General features: G+C 36.6%; 5 protein-coding genes and 1 pseudogene across 7 annotated transcripts; all 6 read right to left on the bottom strand.

The window, feature by feature from the left end:
- Positions 1-227: 227 nt before the first annotated feature.
- On the bottom strand, positions 228-2,433 carry AT5G17725 (annotated as a pseudogene; the record flags this gene model as incomplete). The annotated part of the gene is made up of 1 exon: positions 228-2,433.
- A 1,996-nt stretch (positions 2,434-4,429) lies between these two features.
- AT5G17730 (P-loop containing nucleoside triphosphate hydrolases superfamily protein) lies at positions 4,430-5,931 on the bottom strand (the record flags this gene model as incomplete). The annotated part of the gene is made up of 2 exons (NM_121779.1): positions 4,430-4,870; positions 4,960-5,931. 2 exons carry the CDS (start codon positions 5,929-5,931, stop codon positions 4,430-4,432), a joined length of 1,413 nt encoding a protein of 470 aa, NP_197275.1.
- Positions 5,932-8,166: 2,235 nt separating this feature from the next.
- On the bottom strand, positions 8,167-9,866 carry AT5G17740 (P-loop containing nucleoside triphosphate hydrolases superfamily protein; the record flags this gene model as incomplete). Its single annotated transcript, NM_121780.1, has 2 exons — positions 8,167-8,781; positions 8,880-9,866. The coding sequence occupies 2 exons, from the start codon at positions 9,864-9,866 to the stop codon at positions 8,167-8,169; spliced, it is 1,602 nt and encodes a 533-aa protein (NP_197276.1).
- Positions 9,867-10,626: 760 nt separating this feature from the next.
- AT5G17750 (P-loop containing nucleoside triphosphate hydrolases superfamily protein) lies at positions 10,627-11,973 on the bottom strand (the record flags this gene model as incomplete). The annotated part of the gene is made up of 3 exons (NM_121781.1): positions 10,627-10,902; positions 10,980-11,722; positions 11,814-11,973. The coding sequence occupies 3 exons, from the start codon at positions 11,971-11,973 to the stop codon at positions 10,627-10,629; spliced, it is 1,179 nt and encodes a 392-aa protein (NP_197277.1).
- Positions 11,974-12,281: 308 nt separating this feature from the next.
- On the bottom strand, positions 12,282-14,407 carry AT5G17760 (P-loop containing nucleoside triphosphate hydrolases superfamily protein). 2 transcript variants are annotated; one of them, NM_180510.2, is made up of 2 exons: positions 13,226-14,407; positions 12,282-13,032 (listed from the first exon to the last, which is right to left on the bottom strand). In NM_180510.2, the coding sequence occupies exons 1-2, from the start codon at positions 14,231-14,233 to the stop codon at positions 12,523-12,525; spliced, it is 1,518 nt and encodes a 505-aa protein (NP_850841.1). In that variant the 5' UTR covers positions 14,234-14,407; the 3' UTR covers positions 12,282-12,522. The 2 variants fall into 2 exon arrangements, with proteins under 2 accessions (NP_850841.1, NP_568357.1); NM_121782.3 differs by having other exon boundaries at positions 12,327-14,394.
- A 1,706-nt stretch (positions 14,408-16,113) lies between these two features.
- CBR (NADH:cytochrome B5 reductase 1) lies at positions 16,114-18,741 on the bottom strand. The gene is made up of 9 exons (NM_121783.5): positions 18,310-18,741; positions 17,977-18,118; positions 17,685-17,775; positions 17,515-17,592; positions 17,322-17,402; positions 17,149-17,238; positions 16,973-17,038; positions 16,770-16,856; positions 16,114-16,567 (listed from the first exon to the last, which is right to left on the bottom strand). Exons 1-9 carry the CDS (start codon positions 18,425-18,427, stop codon positions 16,475-16,477), a joined length of 846 nt encoding a protein of 281 aa, NP_197279.1. The 5' UTR covers positions 18,428-18,741; the 3' UTR covers positions 16,114-16,474.
- Between the last annotated feature and the right edge of the window lie 282 nt (positions 18,742-19,023).

Consider the following 19,023-nt stretch of genomic DNA (forward strand, 5'->3'; position numbering starts at 1 on the left):
TTTATTTACCACCAGAGGTATCTTTTAAGTCTTAATGAGGCAATTGGTGGATTGATTGATTTATGAATTATGAGTTTTATTTAAATAGATTTCTTGTACATAATTTCATTTTTTGATATAAAAAATTGGTGCAGTGTGGATAAAGTAAATGTGACGTGATACTTTGCACGGTCATTGATAGACAAATTTTTTTTTTTCTTCGAACATACTAATATTATTTCAAATACTTAGGAACATAACCGAGGTTTCTCACGGTTAATATTTGGGACTAACCAAATAGAAGGACTACAATCTAACACAGCATGATAAATAGGAAAAGAAGAAAAAGCTTTCGATGCCAATAAATCTGCACACCGGTTTGCTTCTCTTCGTTGGAACCGAAATGAAGGTTTGAGGAACCGTCGGGTTGTGCCGTGAATGTCATCAATATAGCTGCTTAAACGCGGCCACATCTCCGGTTCATTTAACGCCTTCACCAAAACCTGTGAATCAGTTTCAAACACTACCTCGGTAACGCCAAGATTGTCAAGACAACGCATTGCCCAAGTTAGGGCCGTTGCTTCTGCTTCGAGACTAGAAACCAGTGAGGGGTATGCTTTAGAACCAACCCATTTCGCTGCTCCAGTTGCATCTCTCAATATCCAACCAACACCACATCTATCACTCTCAGCCTTCCATGCTGCATCAACGTTGCATTTGTATGTTCCAGGTGAAGGAGGTTGCCAAGTTACAGGGGTTGGGCTTTGCTGAGGAGATTTGGGTGAAATGACAGGCTTGTCTACCCATTCCTTCTGATCCATTATAGCTCTTTCCAAAACCTGCTGGGCATCCTCATGTTGGTTGTTAAAACAGACATTGTTCCTAGCTTTCCATAGTCTCCATATTAACCAAGGCCAGATCTCCTTTCTCTTATGAACTTCTTCCTCTTGGTCGTTTTCTTTAACTAGCCCGTTAGCAAAGTTCGTGTAGATGGACTCTGATGGCTGAGGATAAAACATAAAGGAGAGAGGAGAGAGCGCCCACCAGCCTAGCAAACGAACAGTGAAAGAGAACATGGTTGACAGTCTCATCATGAGAACCACATCTTGGGCATTCTCCAGCCTTGGTTAATCTCTTCTTAGTCATATTGGAGCCGACAGCTAAACAATTAGATAAACCACGCCAAAGAAAGTTCTTGATTTTTGGAGAGGTATTAGCTTTCCATAAAGCCTGGAAAATGGAATGAAGGTTTGGATTTAACACTTCTTCCGAAATTTTCTTCTTGAAGCATTTCTGCCACACACAATATCCAGACTTCACGGAATAATCACCATTATGGTTATAAATCCAAGAGAATCTTGTCTTCCCCGGTCGAAAACTCGGTCGAACTTGGCCTATGAGATGGATATCCTCTTGTACGAAGATGGATTTTACTGCGGTCCAGTTCCATTCATCCGAGTCAAAGTCCTTTATCATGGAGATATGTAAGGTATAAGGATTGAGACCAGGCTGCACTCGTGGTGGTCGTGGAGGCTTACTTGGTAACCACGGATCAAAGGCAATTCTCAGAGTATGACCATCCCCAAACTCCTTCCTCATTCCTTCTTGCATAAGCATCTTCGCCTCATAAATACTCCTCCATGCAAAGGAGGGTCGGGAACCAAGAGATGCTTCGAGGGGGGACTTTGATGGAAAATATCTTGCTTCGAAGATTCTAGCCATTAGGGATTCTGGTTTATTTGCCATTCTCCACAATTGTTTACCTAGCATTGCTAAGTTAAAACCTTCAACATCTCGAAATCCTAAGCCCCCTTCTGCCTTAGGTTCAGTAAGCTTGTCCCATGCTTTCCAATGGATTCCTTTTCCAGTCGCTTGATTTTTCCACCAAAAGTTGGAAAAGAGAGAGACAAGCTTTGTACAAAGAGTCTTTGGCAAAAGGAAACAAGACATAGTGTAGGTTGGGAGTGCCATAGCTACTGCTTTGATCATCACTTCTTTACCACCTTGAGACAGGAATTTGGAACTCCAAGAGTTGATTTTTTCCGCAACTTTCTCTTCCAAAAATCTTAAGGTTTCAATCTTAGATCCAATGAAAGCTTCTGGGAGACCGAGATATAACCCTGTGCCGCCTTCTTTAGTGATTCCAGTGATCTCTTTGATCAAATTCCTAGTCTCTGTTTCAACTTTGTGGCCGAAAACAATGCTTGATTTCGAGAAGCTCACCTTTTGGCCAGAAACTCTACTATATTCCTGAAGAATCTGATTGATCACATCAACTTCTTGTTTCTCAGCCTTGCAAAAAAACAGTGTATCATCGGCAAACAAAAGGTGCGAGACTCTTGGAGCTGTTGCAGCTACTTGAACTCCTGTTATTCTATTTTCTCTTTCAGCCACCTTGAAGCTATTTGCCAGGACTTCTGCACATAAAATAAACACAAAGGGCGATAAAGTCATTGATAGACAATTTAGAATGGCAAGATGGTTAATGGATACGCACTCTATATACATCGACTACAACGATAATTTAACTCGTCATGAAAAGGAATCAGCAAAATGATTCAAAGAATGGTTGATTTGTTTTTCCTTTAGCAATGTCTAAACAAACAGTTGCACGTGATGTACAAATGCTTTTTTCGATAAATTGTACATTTTATTCAAAAAAAAAAATGTTTAAAAGAATTCTTGACCTAATTTCAACTTGGTTTGGTCTTTGGACTTCTCTTCGTGTTGGTCTTATGGCCCAATCAGGTTGTTTGGTAGGCTTCTATTGTATTTATTTATATATGTGATATTTTCTATAATCCATCAAATCACGATTCGATTGAATGATTTATAATTAACTTTCAACTCTTCTTAAATTTAATTAAGATAAACTTTTAAGACCCAAAACAACAATTAAAAAAAGAAAATCCAAATTCTATCAGTTTTCACCAATATTAGAATCACTCATAATTAAAATATGTATGTTAAAATGTCCCACATCAAAAATGACAATGGATATTCCCCTCTTCTACCAAAAAATAAAAATAAAAATAAAAATGACAATGGATATAACTGATCATGAACAACATAGCCTTTTGAAAAAGACAAATGGATGTCTTTATCTCCTAGGTTCTCTAGAGATTCTGATTTTATTCCCACGATTACGAACTTTTTCTCCAAAGTAAACAATCAAGCCATGATTTTGTCTTCCGCAAAAAAAAATTTCTACGAATCAAGTTTGCCAAAACAAGATTGGAAGAAAGATGCGATATTTTTATGAAGTGGAGGTGGAACTGCCGCAAACATGATTGATTTGATCGTTATGATTTAAACGATTTCTACGATACATGTTTTGAACATGTTCTCCGGAGATAATCCATTATCCAGATTTCACCACTAAAACGGTGCATTAGTGGAATTCAAGAAAGCAAATAAGAAAAAGATGAAGAGTCATTCAAAGATTACCCTAGGTCTAGTTGTACATATCTGTCAATGTCTTCGACCACCAACACAGAACCATTGCCTACATTAAGCATAAGCTTCCTTATATCTCAGCCGATGTGTTCTCTACGTAAGGCAAGTAAATATCTAAAAAAAAATCTTTATGTTTTGCTTCAAATTTTATATCAGTGAAGTTGCTACTATTTATTTTTGTAAATCATATCATTAACAACATCATCTATTTTGAGAGAGATAAATGAATATCTTTCACTCCGGATCCTTTAAAAACTCTAAAAAAAATTCACATTGACGAACCGTTTCTAAAAATATACCATCTAGTCTTCATACACCGGATTTTGTCTTCCACTTAGATCTTTATCTTTAACTTAAGAGTTAAGAGCACATTATCACTTAGAAGAAGACGAAAGACCTTTTATAAAAGAAAACTTCCCAGACACCTTTTATAAAATTTGTAGACACGACTTTCTATTGGTTCAGTTTTAAATAAAAATTTAAAAATTTATTATATAATTTAAATATACAAAAATAATAATATTATATTTCCACTCTTAACCGGTAATGATACTCTAAGCAATGACTATAAAATACATGGATGATGGATCCTATGTGGGATTACTACACTCTTAAACATCCTGGTAATTAATCCTATTTATCTTTAATCATAATTCATTTTTACTGTATTTCCTTTAAAATATATTAAACCATACATTTTAACGATATTTTTAGAGAGGACAAAACAATGATAATGCCGTTGTATAGTCGATTTCTAGCTACCATCCTTACAACTTACAAGGTATTTAAATATGAATACATAAATTTACCTATAAATAGATATGTGTTTGTCATTTTTTTACATAAATCCAAACTCACGATTTTCTGAAGTTGCATTTAAATTTAGAGATTTGATTAATCTCCGGAGAACATCCATCTAAATTGCATTTCAAGCTTAAAATCTAAAGTGAATATTCTGATGATAAATAAACAAACAGGACGCCACAATGTTAACTCATAAAAAGAATTGCAATTCCGGTTTCCTCAATCCTCCTCTTCCAGTTTCTCCATCATACTTCTCCAACTCTAACCTCTTCCTTTTGAGAACCTTAACCAAACCCTCGAGCGCCACATCAGGATCCTCATTTTTCATTAGCTCCTCTGCAACTTGAGCTGGAGTCAACACTTCTCCTTTTATCAAACGCTCGATTTCCGGGTAAAGATGGTGAGGGTCATCGTGAGACAAGCCCAAGTAGTTAGATGCCAAAGTCTTGAATACATCAAAACAACAATGTCCCATGTGAATATGCATATCCATACGTCCTGGCCTAAGCAATGCCGGATCGAGCCTCTCCTTGTGGGTTGTGGTGAAGATTACAATGCGTTCATCTCCACAGCTCGACCATAACCCATCTATGCAAGTTAAGAGCCCTGACAATGTCAACATTGATGATCCCTATTCACATAGGATCCAAGTATTGGTTGCAAGCATTTCATGATGATTTATAAATTAATACTAGTTTTTAATGAAAATAAAGACCAAACCTTAGTATCATCTTGAGTCTTAGGTTGCAACCTTGTATGCAAATCCACGGCGCAATCTATATCTTCTACTAAAAGAATGGAGCTGTTGGTAGTACCGAGAAGTAATCTCCTTAGATCAGCGTCCTCCCTCACGCTTGCAAGCTGGAGATCATAGATATCAAACTTGAGGTAGTTAGCAATGGCTGCAACTAGGCTAGTCTTCCCAGTCCCAGGTGGTCCATACAGCAAGTAACCCCTTTTCCAAGGTTTCCCAACTCTTTTGTAAAAATCTTTCCTTCTGATGAACCGGTCAAGATCTCCCATCACAGACCGCTTTAGCTCTTCGTTCATAGCCATGGTGTCAAATGTTGACGGGTGCTCGAGGTTCACGGATTGCCATTTTAGATACATACAACAGTAGGAGTACATCTTGAGGATTTTCCTCTCGTTGTTGATCACCTTTGCCTTGCTCTCCACGTAAGGTATATAAGAATTCAAGACCAACTCTGTGTGTTTCTTTTCAAAGCTAAGCTCAACGCACTCCCGATCGGGGTTTAGCTTAAAATGTTCCCCAAAATAATGAACCATATTGCTCTTATTGCTGTCAACACAAAACCGCCACTTGACCTCAATGCCTTGGTAGATATCCGAGACAACCTCTCCTACGCTGAAGTGTATATTGACGTTTTTCTCACTGCGGTCTCTAGAGATCCTTAGCCTTTCCGCGTTGTGGTTGACCTTGGTAGAAATATAAACCTGAGCAGCCCCGTAGAGCTCGTTATACATCCCATTCTTGATATGGTCATCGATGATGAGCGTGAGAGTCGATGGAGTAGAGTGCAAGAAAGAATTGAGATAAGAGATCATGTAGTTTTGTAACGGAGGTGGAATTGTCATCTCAAGAAATGGTTTGATCATCATGACGTATCCCGTCAATGATGCGTAGGCTGAGACAAACGGTGCAAGCGAAGGAAGATTTCTAAGAGAAAACATCGCTGATGATTTGAAACGCACCAAATGTACCAAAAACACTCAAAGTAGAAGAGGTTGTTGTTAATACATGTGTGGGGAGTAGCTAATCATTTATCTTCAATAATATTTGTGGTAATGTAAATATGAAGTCATATATGATATATGGATTATCTTCACAAAGAAAACGAAGTTCCATTTTCTGTCCTTAGTAGTTGACAACCCCTATCTAATTTACATATGTTATTAATTAAATTTGGATTTTTCAATACCAATGTCATTAATATCTTATTTTATAATTGATAAGATCACATGCGTGTCAAAATAATGCTGTAATTATAATTACAATTTTTTTGTGGATTCAACACATATATCATAAAATGTTTGAGAACATAAGTTTAATAAAATTAAGATTTCCTTGAAAGAATTAAAAGTTTTCTTTATGATAATATATAATGGAAAGAAGTACATAACTAAAAAATATTCTTTAAATTATCACTTTTGAGGTTTTGTTTTTAAAAAGGTACTACTAACTATCTAAACTTTAAAATGATAATTAAAAAGTTTTGGCAATTGTAAAAAAAAAAATTAAATAAAATACGATAGTATTAAAATACAACATATCAAATTTTTATACAATAAAACTTAGAGTTAGAGACGACCTCTAATGAGTTTATTATTTTAAAACTCTAAAATCATATATTATTATATTATATCATATATATATATATATATTAATTTATGATAATAATAATAATAATAATAATAATAATAACAATAATAATAATAATAATAATAATAGGATCATATATTTACATTAAAGTTCTGAAAATTTCTTGTTTTATTATTTTATCGAATTTTGCCAATTTATTGGTTTGTTCGATTTAATCCCTTATAATTCATCATTTAACAATATCATCTTTTGATAGAGACAAATGAATATCTTTCAGTCCTATTTCTCTAAAATCATATATTATAATATTATATCAATTATATATATGTATATATATTTATATAAATTAATTTATGATAATAATAATGATATGATCATATATTTACATAAATTAGATACAATACGGTATTAATCCCTTATGATGAGAGAACGCTATGACGAAAAAAGGTTTTCCAAAAGTGAGACCAGAAGAAAGTGAATACAATTTATGAATAGTTGCACTACCACAATCAAGATTGTTTTCATCGTCGTGACGTAGGCAATTACTTTGGTGCATGATTTGAACATTTTCTTTGGAGGAGGAATCTTCATCTTTAGTTTCTTCGATTTCGAGAGAGAGAATAGAAGATTAAAGTCTCGGAGAAAAATGATGTGTTTGCGCAATTGGGGAAAAACAATTTGAGAAAAATTAGTAAATAACATTCTTTTAAATGCGAAGTTATTACATGTGTGTCATCCACCAGATTTACGGTATTTTTTTATCCACTTTTTATTTTTAAATGGGATATTTTAATAAATTTTTCAATAAAATATTAAATTAAAATAAGTTTATTTTACGGACCGACAGGAAAGACAAGTTTGGTTATGATCATGCCTTGAAAAACTATTGCTCACTATCAACGGTTCTGTCTTGGTGATTGAAGACATAGACAGAACAGACATGGAGGAACTGAAGTAATCTATTATATCTTTGAATGGCTCCCTCTTATTTTTACTTATTTGTAGTATTCCACTATTGTAGCGATTAATGATATCAGGAGACGAGATTATCTCTGGCTGGAGTTCTAAACTGTATTGATGGTATATGATCATCTTGTGGTGAAGAAAGGATCATAATCTTCATCACAAATAACAAGGATGATATAGATGATTCTCTCCTTAGACCTTGATGTATGGATCTCCATATATATTCACATGGGACATTGCTGTTTTGATGGATTATTCATAATGTTGGCGTATACCTACTTAGGCCTCTTTCATGACAATGATGCCCCACACCTGTCTCTACCCGGACCTCGAAGGCTTGGTGAGGAAGAATTTAATATCAAATAAAATTGATGAAGTTGACAAAGACTTGTGACTAATGTACTTGAAGCAAGTTTTAGAAAGTTGTGCTGATTTTCCACAAACATCGATTTGTTGTTTACTAAAAACTTAAGAAAGTTATGTCATACTAACTTTGTCTTGTCGCCATTTAATAAAATTAGATTATTCAAAATTTTCATGTGTAAAACAAATCTTCATCAGGTCTCCTCAATGTCGAGTGATTATCTTCCTTTACCTCTTCAATTTCCTTCATCATCTTCCTACATTTCGTCCCCCAGACCTCTTCTTATTCCTCTTGCTCTATGGAACCCTGGCAGAACCATCACCAACCTCGATCTCGGGAGCCATTCGGGCATCACATTAGCATATTCGCTAGCAACTAGTTCCTCCTTGTCCTCAACTTGAGCCGGAGTCAACACTGCTAATTCAGCGTCAGCTATTGCCTCCTCTCCCTCTTTCAGTTTCTTCATCTTAGATTCATCATCACACTTCTTTGGCTCTAACCTCTTCCTCTTGAGAACCTTAACCAAACCCTCAAGCGCCGCATCAGCATCTTCATCCTTCATTAGTTCCTCAGCGACTTGAGCCGGAGTCAACACGTGTCCATCAATCAAATGCTTTATATCCGGACAGAGAGGGTGAGTATCATCATTTTCGTCAGACAGGCCTAAATAGTTAGACGCCAATGTCTTAAATCCCTGAAAACTACAATGTCCCATGTAAATGTGCATATCCATACGGCCTGGTCTGAGCAATGCCGGATCCAGCTTCTCCTTGTTGTTAGTCGTAAATATTATAATACGTTCGTTTCCACAACTTGACCATAACCCATCAATGCAATTTAAAAGTCCTGATAACGTCAATGGTTTTGATACCTATTCACATAAAAAAATGTTTAAGATCGGCTCATGTATTGTTTGTACGAAAAATAATGATATAAAACTCAAAACTAAATCCATCGTGGAGACCAAACCTGGACAGCACCTAGCGGTTGGCTCGTTTCGGTTGGAGGTTGCAACCTTGTAGGCAAATCCACGGAGCAGTCTATATCTTCTATAAGAAGAATCGAGCTGTTATTAGTGGCAAGAAGCAAGCTTCGTAGATGGGCGTCTCCCTGAACGCTTGCGAGCTGGAGATCATAGATATCAAACTTGAGGTAGTTAGCCATAGCTGCCACTAGACTAGACTTCCCAGTCCCTGGTGGACCGTACAACAAGTAACCCCTCTTCCAAGCTTTCCCAACTCTTTTGTAGAAATCTTTTCTTCCGACGAACCGATCAAGATCTTCAATCATAGAACGCTTGAGATCGTCGTTCATAGCCATCGTGTCGAATGTTGAAGGGTGCTTGAAGTTCACGGATTGCCATGTTTGAGCCATGTGCGAGTAGCAATGCATTTTTAGGATTCTACGCTTGTTGTTGACTTCCTTTGCCTTGCTCTCCACGTAGGGTATATAGGAGTTCACGACCAAGTCTCTGTGTTTCTTGTCGAAGCTCAGCTCCAAAGATTCTCGTTGAATGTTTCCCTGATAGCTTTGTCCATACTCTTCAACCATAGTATTATTCTTGTTTCTAGCAAGAAACCTCCACTTGAGCTTAATGCCATTGTAGACATCGGAGACAACCTCTCCATCGCTAAGGTATAACTTGACTTTCTTCTCCGCAGGGTCTCTAGCCATAATTAGCCTGACAGAATTTGGACTTATCTTGGTGGAGAGATAAGCCTGAGCAGCTGCGTAAAGCTCGTCGGGAATATACATCGAGGACATTTGATCGATGGTAAGCGTGAGAGTCGATGAACGAGAGCCAGCGAAGGACTTGAGATAAGAGAAAACGAAGTTTTGAACTGGACGTGGAATAATTGTGTTAATCATTGGCTTGATTATCATGACGTATCCCATCATTGATGCGTAAGTAGAGAACATAGATGCAGGAGAAGGGATATCTCTAGAGAACACCATCGTTTTTGAGATTAGGTTTGGTCGCTCCTTTTCAAAGCTGTTGCGTCTGAGGCTTTAGGTTAAACTAAATTTTATTTATGTAGACAATTAAACGTATTGAGATTAGGGTTTGGTGTCTCTTTTTCAATGTTGTTGCGTCGGATCAGGGCTTTTACTTCTTCTTTTTTTCGGTAATTATCAGGGCTTTTAGTTAAAATTTATTTTATTTATATAGTTGTCCTTTTATTTCAAATTCTTTTCTTTTTCTGGTTAAGTAGTTTATTTTCCCTTGCGATAAAAGAAATAATATTTCCTTTTTATATACGGTAAAATCTCTATAATTAAATTATATTCTGGTATATATCTATTTGCAGTTGTAAATCTCTGACTATTTAAAATATATTATTTAATTACCAAAAAAAATATTATTTATTATAGTAGTGTAATTGAAAAAATACAAATTGAAACATAACCTTAAATATGAAGTAGAAAAAACATGTGAAGTAAAACCAAAGCTAGAACTCAAAAACTAAAACTAGAAAAACGATGTGAAGTACCAAATCTTATCGAAACCCCCATTTGTAAGATTCTCAAGTGAAAACATAGATTGTTCATGTCTCCTCAGTGTTGGATATTCTCTTATCTTCATCTTCTTAGATTCATCATCACAATTCTCCGACTCTGACCTCTTTCTTTTGAGAACCTTAACCAAACCCTCAAGCGCCATATCAGCATCTTCATTTTTCATTAGTTCCTCGGCGACTTGAGCCGGAGTCAACACTTATCCATCAATCAAACGTTTGATGTCCGGGTAGAGACGGTGAGGGTCATCACTGTCGTGAGGCATGCCTAAGTAGTTAGATGCCAATATTTTAAATCCCTCAAAACTGCAATGTCCCAAGTAAATGTGCATATCCATACAGCCTGGTCTGAGCAATGCGGGATCGAGCACCTCCTTGTTATTAGTCGTGAATATTACTATGCGTTCATCTCCGCAACTAGACCATAACCCATCAATGCAGTTTAAAAGTCCTGATAATGTCAATGGTGTTGATCCCTATTCATACAAAACTTGTTTAGGATCCATGTACACAAAACAAATTAGATAACATTAAACCATTGTGAAGACCAAACCTTGGGAGCACCAAGGGTCGTGGTTGCAGGTTGCAACCTTGTAGGCAAATCCACGGAACAATCTATATCTTCTACAAGAAGAATCGAGCTGTTATTAGTGGCGAGAAGCAAGCTTCGTAGTTGGGCGTCTCCCTGAACGTTTGCGAGCTGGAGATCATAGATATCAAACTTGAGGTAGTTAGCCATAGCTGCCACTAGACTAGACTTCCCGGTCCCTGGTGGCCCGTACAAAAAGTAACTCCTCTTCCAAGCTTTTCCAACTCTCTTGTAGTAATCTTTTCTTTTGATGAACCGATCAAGATCTTCCATAACAGAACTCTTGAGTTTAGGCGTCATAGCCATTGTGTGGAATGTCGAAGGGTGCTCGAATTTGACAGATTGCCACCTAAGTGTATAGCTAGAGTAGGAGTGCATCTTGATGATTCTCCTCTCTTCCTTGATCACCTTTGCTTTCCTCTCCACGTAAGCTATATAGGATTTCACCACCAAGTCTTTGTGTTTCTTGTCGAAGCTTAGCTCGAAGCATTGCCAATTGACGATCGCTTCCTCTGTCTCTTCACCTACAACCGTGGTTTTCTTGTTTCTGCCTTCTAAATACCGCCACTTGAGCTCAATGCCTTTATAGACATCGGAGACAACCTCTCCTTGGCTGAGGTGTAAGTTGACGTTCTTATTGTTAGGGTCTCTAGTCATCCTTAGCTTCGATGCATCGGGGCTTATCTTGCTTGAGAGATAAGCTTGAGCTGACAAAAAGAGCTCGTTTTTTCTTGGAAATCCCGTTCCTATCAGTCCCGTTGATCATGTCATTGATCACAAGCGTGAGAGTCGATGAACGAGAGCCGACGAAAGACTTGATGTAAGAGAAAACGAAGTTCTGTATCGGTCGTGGAATTATCGTGTGAATCATTGGTTTGATCATCATGATGTATCCCGCTAGTGACGCATAGGTAGAGAACATTGTTGCAGGAGAAGGGAGATCTTTAGAGAACACCATTGTTTTCGACTTTTAGGGTTTGGTTTCTCTTTTGGTAAATTGGGTTTATTATATAGAGATTTGTATTGGGAGATAATTCTCTCTCTTTATTCATCTTTTTCATCATTTGGGCCACAAAGGCCAGCCCATTAGGCTAATAACGCAAAGTACGTATCAAGCTATTACGCAGTTTGGGATATTCATTACCACATAAATAAAAGAAGATATCAACACTTAAAGATTTTACTCTTCTCAAAAGTCTCTGTAACAAGGCAAGAGACTCTCCACTCTATATGCTTTATTTTTTCTTTGGTTCTTCCTTTATATAGGTAGAGTATAACATACTTGGTAGTTGGTAATGTACCTCCAAAGACTATCTCAATATATAGTTTCTTACTTTAAGGAAAAATAAAGTTCCATATCTCTTAATGGGTCTTACAATGGTTCACAACCCTAGAAAATAAACATACAAGAAATTTCTTTTAAAAAACACTTAAAGAGTTGTAATTAGCCTCTTATACGTCTATTTTTGTTTGCTTCCTCATAATCTTATTTGAACTAATTAATGGATTATGTCCAAAACAATACAAGCTTCTTAAATCTTTTGCTGTTCTTCCTCGGAGAACCCTCAGTATCACTCTTTAGTCTCATCTCCTCCATCTCCAGTCTACTCTCTTTCTGCTTCATCATCACCGGATTCGATTCCTTAGATTTTAGCCTCATTTTCTCTAAAACATTCACCAAACCCTCTAGCGCCACGTCAGCATCCTCACTCTTCATCAGCTCCTCTGCTACTTGTGCCGGCGTCATTACTTCCCCGTCAATCAAACGCTCAATCTCCGGAAATAGACGGTGTGGCATCGCAGCATCACTCAAACCCAAGTAGTTAGAAGCTAAAGTCTTGAATCCTTGAAAAGAGCAATGTCCCATGTAAATGTGCATATCCATACGTCCTGGTCTAAGCAATGCCGGGTCAAGCCTATCTTTATGGTTTGTTGTGAATATTATAATCCGCTCGTCTCCACAGCTTGACCATAGTCCGTCTATGAAATTCAGCAGCCCCGATAACGTCAATGGTCCCTAAACACACATTTTCATAGAAAACAAAAAAAAATACAATTTTAAATATACTAAAATTCTCTATACTAATCAGAGTCAGTCTTGTTACACTAAATTAAAATTTGGTTGATACGGATTTTGGTTTGGTTCGATTTGGTAAATTTGGTTCAATTGGCCAATCCTAAACCAAAACCAATCATAGTAGAAATCTAACCTGAGACTCGCCACGGTTCTTGCCTTCAACAGGCTGCTCAATTCTGTTGGGTAAATCCACTGCACAATCGATATCTTCTATGACAAGAATCGACCGGTTACGTGTAGCTAGTAAGAGCCTCCTTAGATCAGAGTCACGCATCACACTCGCAAGCTGAAGATCATAAACATCAAACTTGAGGTAATTAGCCATGGCTGCAACAAGACTAGACTTCCCCGTACCCGGTGGACCGTACAACAAGTAACCCCTCTTCCAAGCTTTCCCTACTCTCTTGTAAAACTCTTTCCTTCTTATGAACCGATCAAGATCCTCGATGACGTCACGTTTGAGATCATCTTCCATAGCCATTGTCTCAAAGGTCGAAGGGTGTTCAAGAATAACTGATTCCCATCTAAGACTGTTGAGAGAATGCAGCATCAAGATTCTTCTCTCGTCTCTTATCTCTTTAGCTTTACTCTCGATGTAAGGCACATAAGAGTTCAATATCAAATCTTTATGTTTCTTGTCGAAACTCAGCTCGAAGTACTCGCTTTTACCGTCATCGTCCATACCACCTCTTCTTCCTCCTCCTCCTCCTCTTCCTCCTACTCCTCCGCCGCCTCCTTTCTTGTCTCCACCGTCAGTAACAAACCTCCATACTAGCTGCACATCTTCGTACACATCGTTGACGATTTCTCCGTCGCTGAGATACAAGTTGACATGTTTATCCTTATGGCCTTTACTTATTCTGAGCCTGACTGCATCAGGACTGATCTTGGTGGAGAGATAAGTCTGAGCAGCTCGGTAGATCTCGTTGTTCATACCCATGTTGTCGTCATCGATGGTTAGCGTCAAAGTGGAGGAAGAAGAACGGAAGAAGAGAGACCGGAGAGTCCTGTAGATGAAATCTTGGAGGGGAGCTGGGATTAGCTCGTGAGCCATTGATCTTATCATCATCATGTAACCCGCCATTGATGCGTAAGCTGTGAAAACCGAAGTAGGTGAAGGAAGATCCTTAGAGAAAAACATCGTAATATCTCTCTGTTTTTGCTCTGTTTTCTCACTGTGTTATATGTAGATGGAGAGAGTGAAAGTGAGAGGTGAAAGAGATATATAAAGAAGAAGAGAAGAACCTTAAGGAAGAAGGTTTCATTTGGGGTTAGAAGACATTATTAGTCACACAATGTCTTAATACAATCTTTTGTTGTCTTTATTCAATGGATGTGTTTGTTTTTTCCACAATATTATTAGAAAAATCTGAGAATTGGAAAAGAAATAATAGAAAAAGTAAGAAAGAAGACAAAAGAAACTCATGGAAAATTTCCACGTCTCTTTCCACGAAGAGCATGTCCATTCATTTTCCATTTTTATCTAATATGAACAGTCTTATTTAATAGTTATTGCTTGACCAATGAAGACTCGAAAAACATTCATGTTTCCAACTTTTATATTATGCAGTTGTTGTGTGGCAATTTTGTTGTTTTGTTCTCTTCGTCTTGATAACGTTGTAGAGATACTAACCCATTATTTAACCATTTGGATCAGTGACGTTTTTAGATACAAGATTTTATTTTAACTATGGTATTACTTGAAACGTTTATTGCTTGACAGAAAAAACAAATGGTTTTTGGATTATGTTTGTTGAAGTGGGAGATGACTTGTACAATACACACTTAACGTAAATAGCCATTATATATACTCAAAACTAGTTTTGCTTTTCTGAAACTCGATTACCAAAAGAACCCAAAATATTATTGTCTTTTAAATCATGTCCACAAGAACAGAACCTATTACACTGACACTATTGTCTACAAAACCAAATTTGGAAGTTTTAGTAGATGTGTTAATGTAAGTAAGTTCGGGTGTTACAGTCACTATTTATGGTTAGAAAATAACTTTTAACTTTGGTATATCTATGAGATATTTGATGATTGACCATAAAAGACCAAAAGCAAAAAGATTCCGCTAGATTGTCGCGATGTGGCATGTGGGGGCTGAGGCAATTGCGTGTTGTGATTCAACAAGTGTAGAAATGTGAAAAAGGAGAAAGTACGTGTCAGAAGATCATTCGATGATTCGACTCATTAACCAAGAAAATAAGTGTACTATGAGTCATGGATTCATCGTTTCGTTCATTTTGGACCCTGGCGTTATTTTAAATCAAAATGCTTTGCTTTAAACAAATATTGAAACCACTCAAACTCGCATCGTTCACCAATACTTCAAAACTGAATTTAACAATACATTTTAATCCAAATATAAAATACGTAGGTAAGTTTTTTGTTTCTTAGTCAAAAAAACGTCTTAATCTTAAAAGCTGAAATGGAACTCTTTTTTTTCTTTTCTTAATGATCAGTTGAATTCATCTTCTCATTTTCGAACTGCTTAACAAAAAATCGAGGAACCAATAGTACAAGATCTTCGAATTAATAATCTTGAATCTTATCCGATTACAATTTTGAAAATGCTGGAACTTACAATATTTTTAGTTAGTTGAAGGACGGAATATACGGTTCCATAGTTTTGAACGAACATTATTAAACATTTTTTTGTTTGTCTTTTGACGGTTATATAGATTATTTAATTATTTCCTCGTTAACTTTTTCATTATGTACATTTTTCAAATATATATATATATATATATATTTGCATTTTTTTACTAGTATCTCATTTCACAACGTCAGTATGAATATGATGGTCAAGGAAAGCACTTTATAAAGATGAGGATAGAAAATAGAGGAAACAAACTTTTACTTCTGCATGTATAATACTAAAGTTGCCAAATTCATAAAAATATTAACCAAAACATCAGAAAGCATTTTTTTATGATTAAACAAAAAAGAAATTGGAAAAGAGCAAGCCGACTTAAAAAAAGCTGTCTTAGAAAATTATAAATTTGTTAATCAATCTACCAATAATATTATATTTTCAATCATCCTTTTCAGTTTTGCTTTTAAAAAGTGGATTGATGATGATTCACGTATAGACTAGTAGCCAAAAATTGATAGCAACATACCAAAACACATAGGGTAGGTCATGTCAGTATGTCGCCACTCACTATCAAGCATCAAAGTGTTTGCACCAAACCGGTATAGGTGAACCAAAATGTCTAACCAATTCGTAAACCAATCAATGGAAACTTTCAAGTGGGCTAACAAACACACAACAGAAATACAACTCTCACTCAGTTAAGACACAACTCTCGTAGTTGGGATTGTAACTAAATTATTATGAGTTCCGTTTCAGAGCAACCAAAAGAAGATATTCAGATCAGAACTGGAATTGCATCTCCGGAGAGTATCCCAGAGCTTCAAGGTTTGCAGCCATGGCCTTGTTCATTGGCGGTGGTCCGCATCTTAGGATCTGCAATTTAAACATGAACCATACTTAGATCGACACACCATCTTAAACCATATGCTCCTCACCAAAAATGAATTGTTTATCAATGTTACATTCTCTTGCAGTGTTCTTGATTTTGCTTTGAAACACTGACACTCATCGATTATAGAATTTAGAAATTGTGATGATTGGTTATGTTCAAGATCAAGAACAGAGGAGGGTATACCTGAATATCAGATGCAGGTGCAGGGCAATGAGTCTGAATCATTTCCTTTGATACAAATCCAACACCACCATCCCATACTTCCGGAGGCTAATATTGTCATAGACGATATACAAAAACAACAAGAACAAAAGGTATCAGAAAGAGTTCTTTTTTTAGGTATTTACATTTGAGAAACGCAAAAAAAGTTGAATGTTGTGGCTAACCTGGTTCAAAACATAGAAGATTTTAAATTGTTCAGGGTAATTGGTAGTAAGACCCTCCAATTCTTCCTGAAAAAAAAAAGTATTGATTCACTTAACATTTAGTGTTTGAAATTAGTCTATGAAAACACAATACTTGTTCTCGACTCAAAAGAAACAGTAGGTGAAAGGCTTTTTACCTTCAAGAGAATGTCGTCGTATGTGACGTTGGCGTAAATGAGATGCACCTTTGTCTTGTCTGTTGGGTTTTCTAGAATTGCTCTGGCCACCTTCACAATTAAGAAATATAACGCGTTTAAAACATATACATTGGCTTCAAAAACGATATCAAACGCAAATGTATCAGACATACTTGGAACATGGGAGTGATGCCTGAACCTCCAGCAAGCATTCCAAATGCCCTAAACTGACCTGGTTGATACTTGAACCTACCCTGACAAGTAAAGGGTAATAAAACAAAAAAAGTTTTGAGATTCAAAAAAAGTATAGAATAACAATGTTGCTTGTGTAAGATCAAGTAAGCAAGACATCTAACTTAAAGGTACCTTTGGTCCCTTTACGGCAAGATGGTCTCCAACACGCATCTCCCTGAAATGATGAGACATCCGTCCTTGCGGATACATCTATTTGGCAGCATTTTTCGATTGAATTAGGGAGAAGGAACACCCGAATTCAAAAACCAAGTCAAGTTGAGAAAATGTATTTAAGCATATACCTTAATGACAAGTTCGAAACGTCCAACGTCAGAGTCTAACGTAGTCGGGGTGTATGGCTTAATAACATCCTCTCCTTGACCATCCTTTCCCCTATTGAGAAAGTCACGATACTCATCACAACACATCCATGGAAACTCACTAATTGAATCTCAACACAAAACCTAACCTAAACTCTCTACAATAATGCATGTTCACAGCCATTTTGGATAGGTTTCAGAATCTAGCAACTGGCAGGAGTGGCGATTGGCGAACAAAACACAGAGAGGATAATAAGAAGTACGAGGACCAAACCTGCAACTGATGTGTTGTCCAATGGGAAGACCCAACACAGAAGTAGAAGTTGGGAGTTCAAAAACGAACTTGGCCACATTGTGACTAAGCTGATGTCTCTTAACAAGCTTGAACTCCTTGAAATTCTCTGGATCCAAACACACTATAAAACCAACAATAAAAACACAAGATTTACTCAAATCTTCAAGTAGATCAGCTGAAACAAGGTTCAATTTTTCATTGTCTGTTGACTAATCCAACCTACCAAACAGAAACTTTTGCCTCAATCTATCCAAAGTTCATGATTTGGATTGAATTCCAGAAAAGACAAATTGAATGAAATAGAGATCGAACCTCTGCGTTTCTTGGAGGATGTAAGAAAATAAGCAGCACCAGCACCAACGGCGACGAAAGCAACGAAGACACCCAAAAGAATCTGACGATCTAGGGTTCGGAGAAACTCGGTATCCATGGCTTCTCTTAACCCAAATGAAAGGAAGAAGAAAAGTATAAAACTAGCTTAAGAATTGTAAAAGGGAAAAAATGGGGATTGGTGGAAAAAATCAGAGCTTTGAATTGGAGTTGTCTCTTTCCCTTGTAATCTCCGCCATTAAAATGAGGGTATGGGATCTGGTAGACCTACCACTTTCACGTTGTATAGTTTGCCTCTTTTGCAACACATTATTATTCCATTAACATATTTGTTACATTTTTGACCAATTTTTTTTTCTTAGTATAATTTTTCTAAAGAAAAAAATATCTTCGTTTTTTCAATTACAATTTGTGTTACAGCCTTTTTTCAATCACTCACCCACCAGAAATGTCAAATCATATATTCATTTTTTTGTGAAAAAATTTGCAACTATGTACATTCAAGGATGATAGTATGGTTGGTGGTTGGTGAATTATGTGACCGGTAGACTCACTTTTTAGTTCTGACTGGTGCAATTTGTAGTCTTAAAAAGTGGGAAGGGAAAATGAAAATTTTCCACATAATTTACTTCAATTTTGTCTTTGATTGGTGATAACAAAATAGGATATAGAGTAAAGGTTAATTATGATGAGGAA

The sequence above is a fragment of the Arabidopsis thaliana genome, chromosome 5 (genome assembly GCF_000001735.4).
Source record: "Arabidopsis thaliana chromosome 5, partial sequence".
NCBI classification, from domain to species: Eukaryota; Viridiplantae; Streptophyta; class Magnoliopsida; order Brassicales; family Brassicaceae; genus Arabidopsis; species Arabidopsis thaliana.

What these genes read in the sequence shown, in the direction of transcription:
- AT5G17760 (NM_180510.2), bottom strand. Translation starts at nt 14,233, where the DNA reads ATGTTTTTCTCTAAGGATCTTCCTTCACCTACTTCGGTTTTCACAGCT. An exon ending in AGAACCGTGGCGAGTCTCAG is followed by an intron (nt 13,033 to 13,225) that starts GTTAGATTTCTA and finishes ATGTGTGTTTAG; the next exon opens with GGACCATTGACGTTATCGGG.
- CBR (NM_121783.5), bottom strand. Translation starts at nt 18,427, where the DNA reads ATGGATACCGAGTTTCTCCGAACCCTAGATCGTCAGATTCTTTTGGGT. An exon ending in ATCCTCCAAGAAACGCAGAG is followed by an intron (nt 18,119 to 18,309) that starts GTTCGATCTCTA and finishes TTGGTTTTATAG; the next exon opens with TGTGTTTGGATCCAGAGAAT. An exon ending in TCTTCTATGTTTTGAACCAG is followed by an intron (nt 16,857 to 16,972) that starts GTTAGCCACAAC and finishes TGACAATATTAG; the next exon opens with CCTCCGGAAGTATGGGATGG.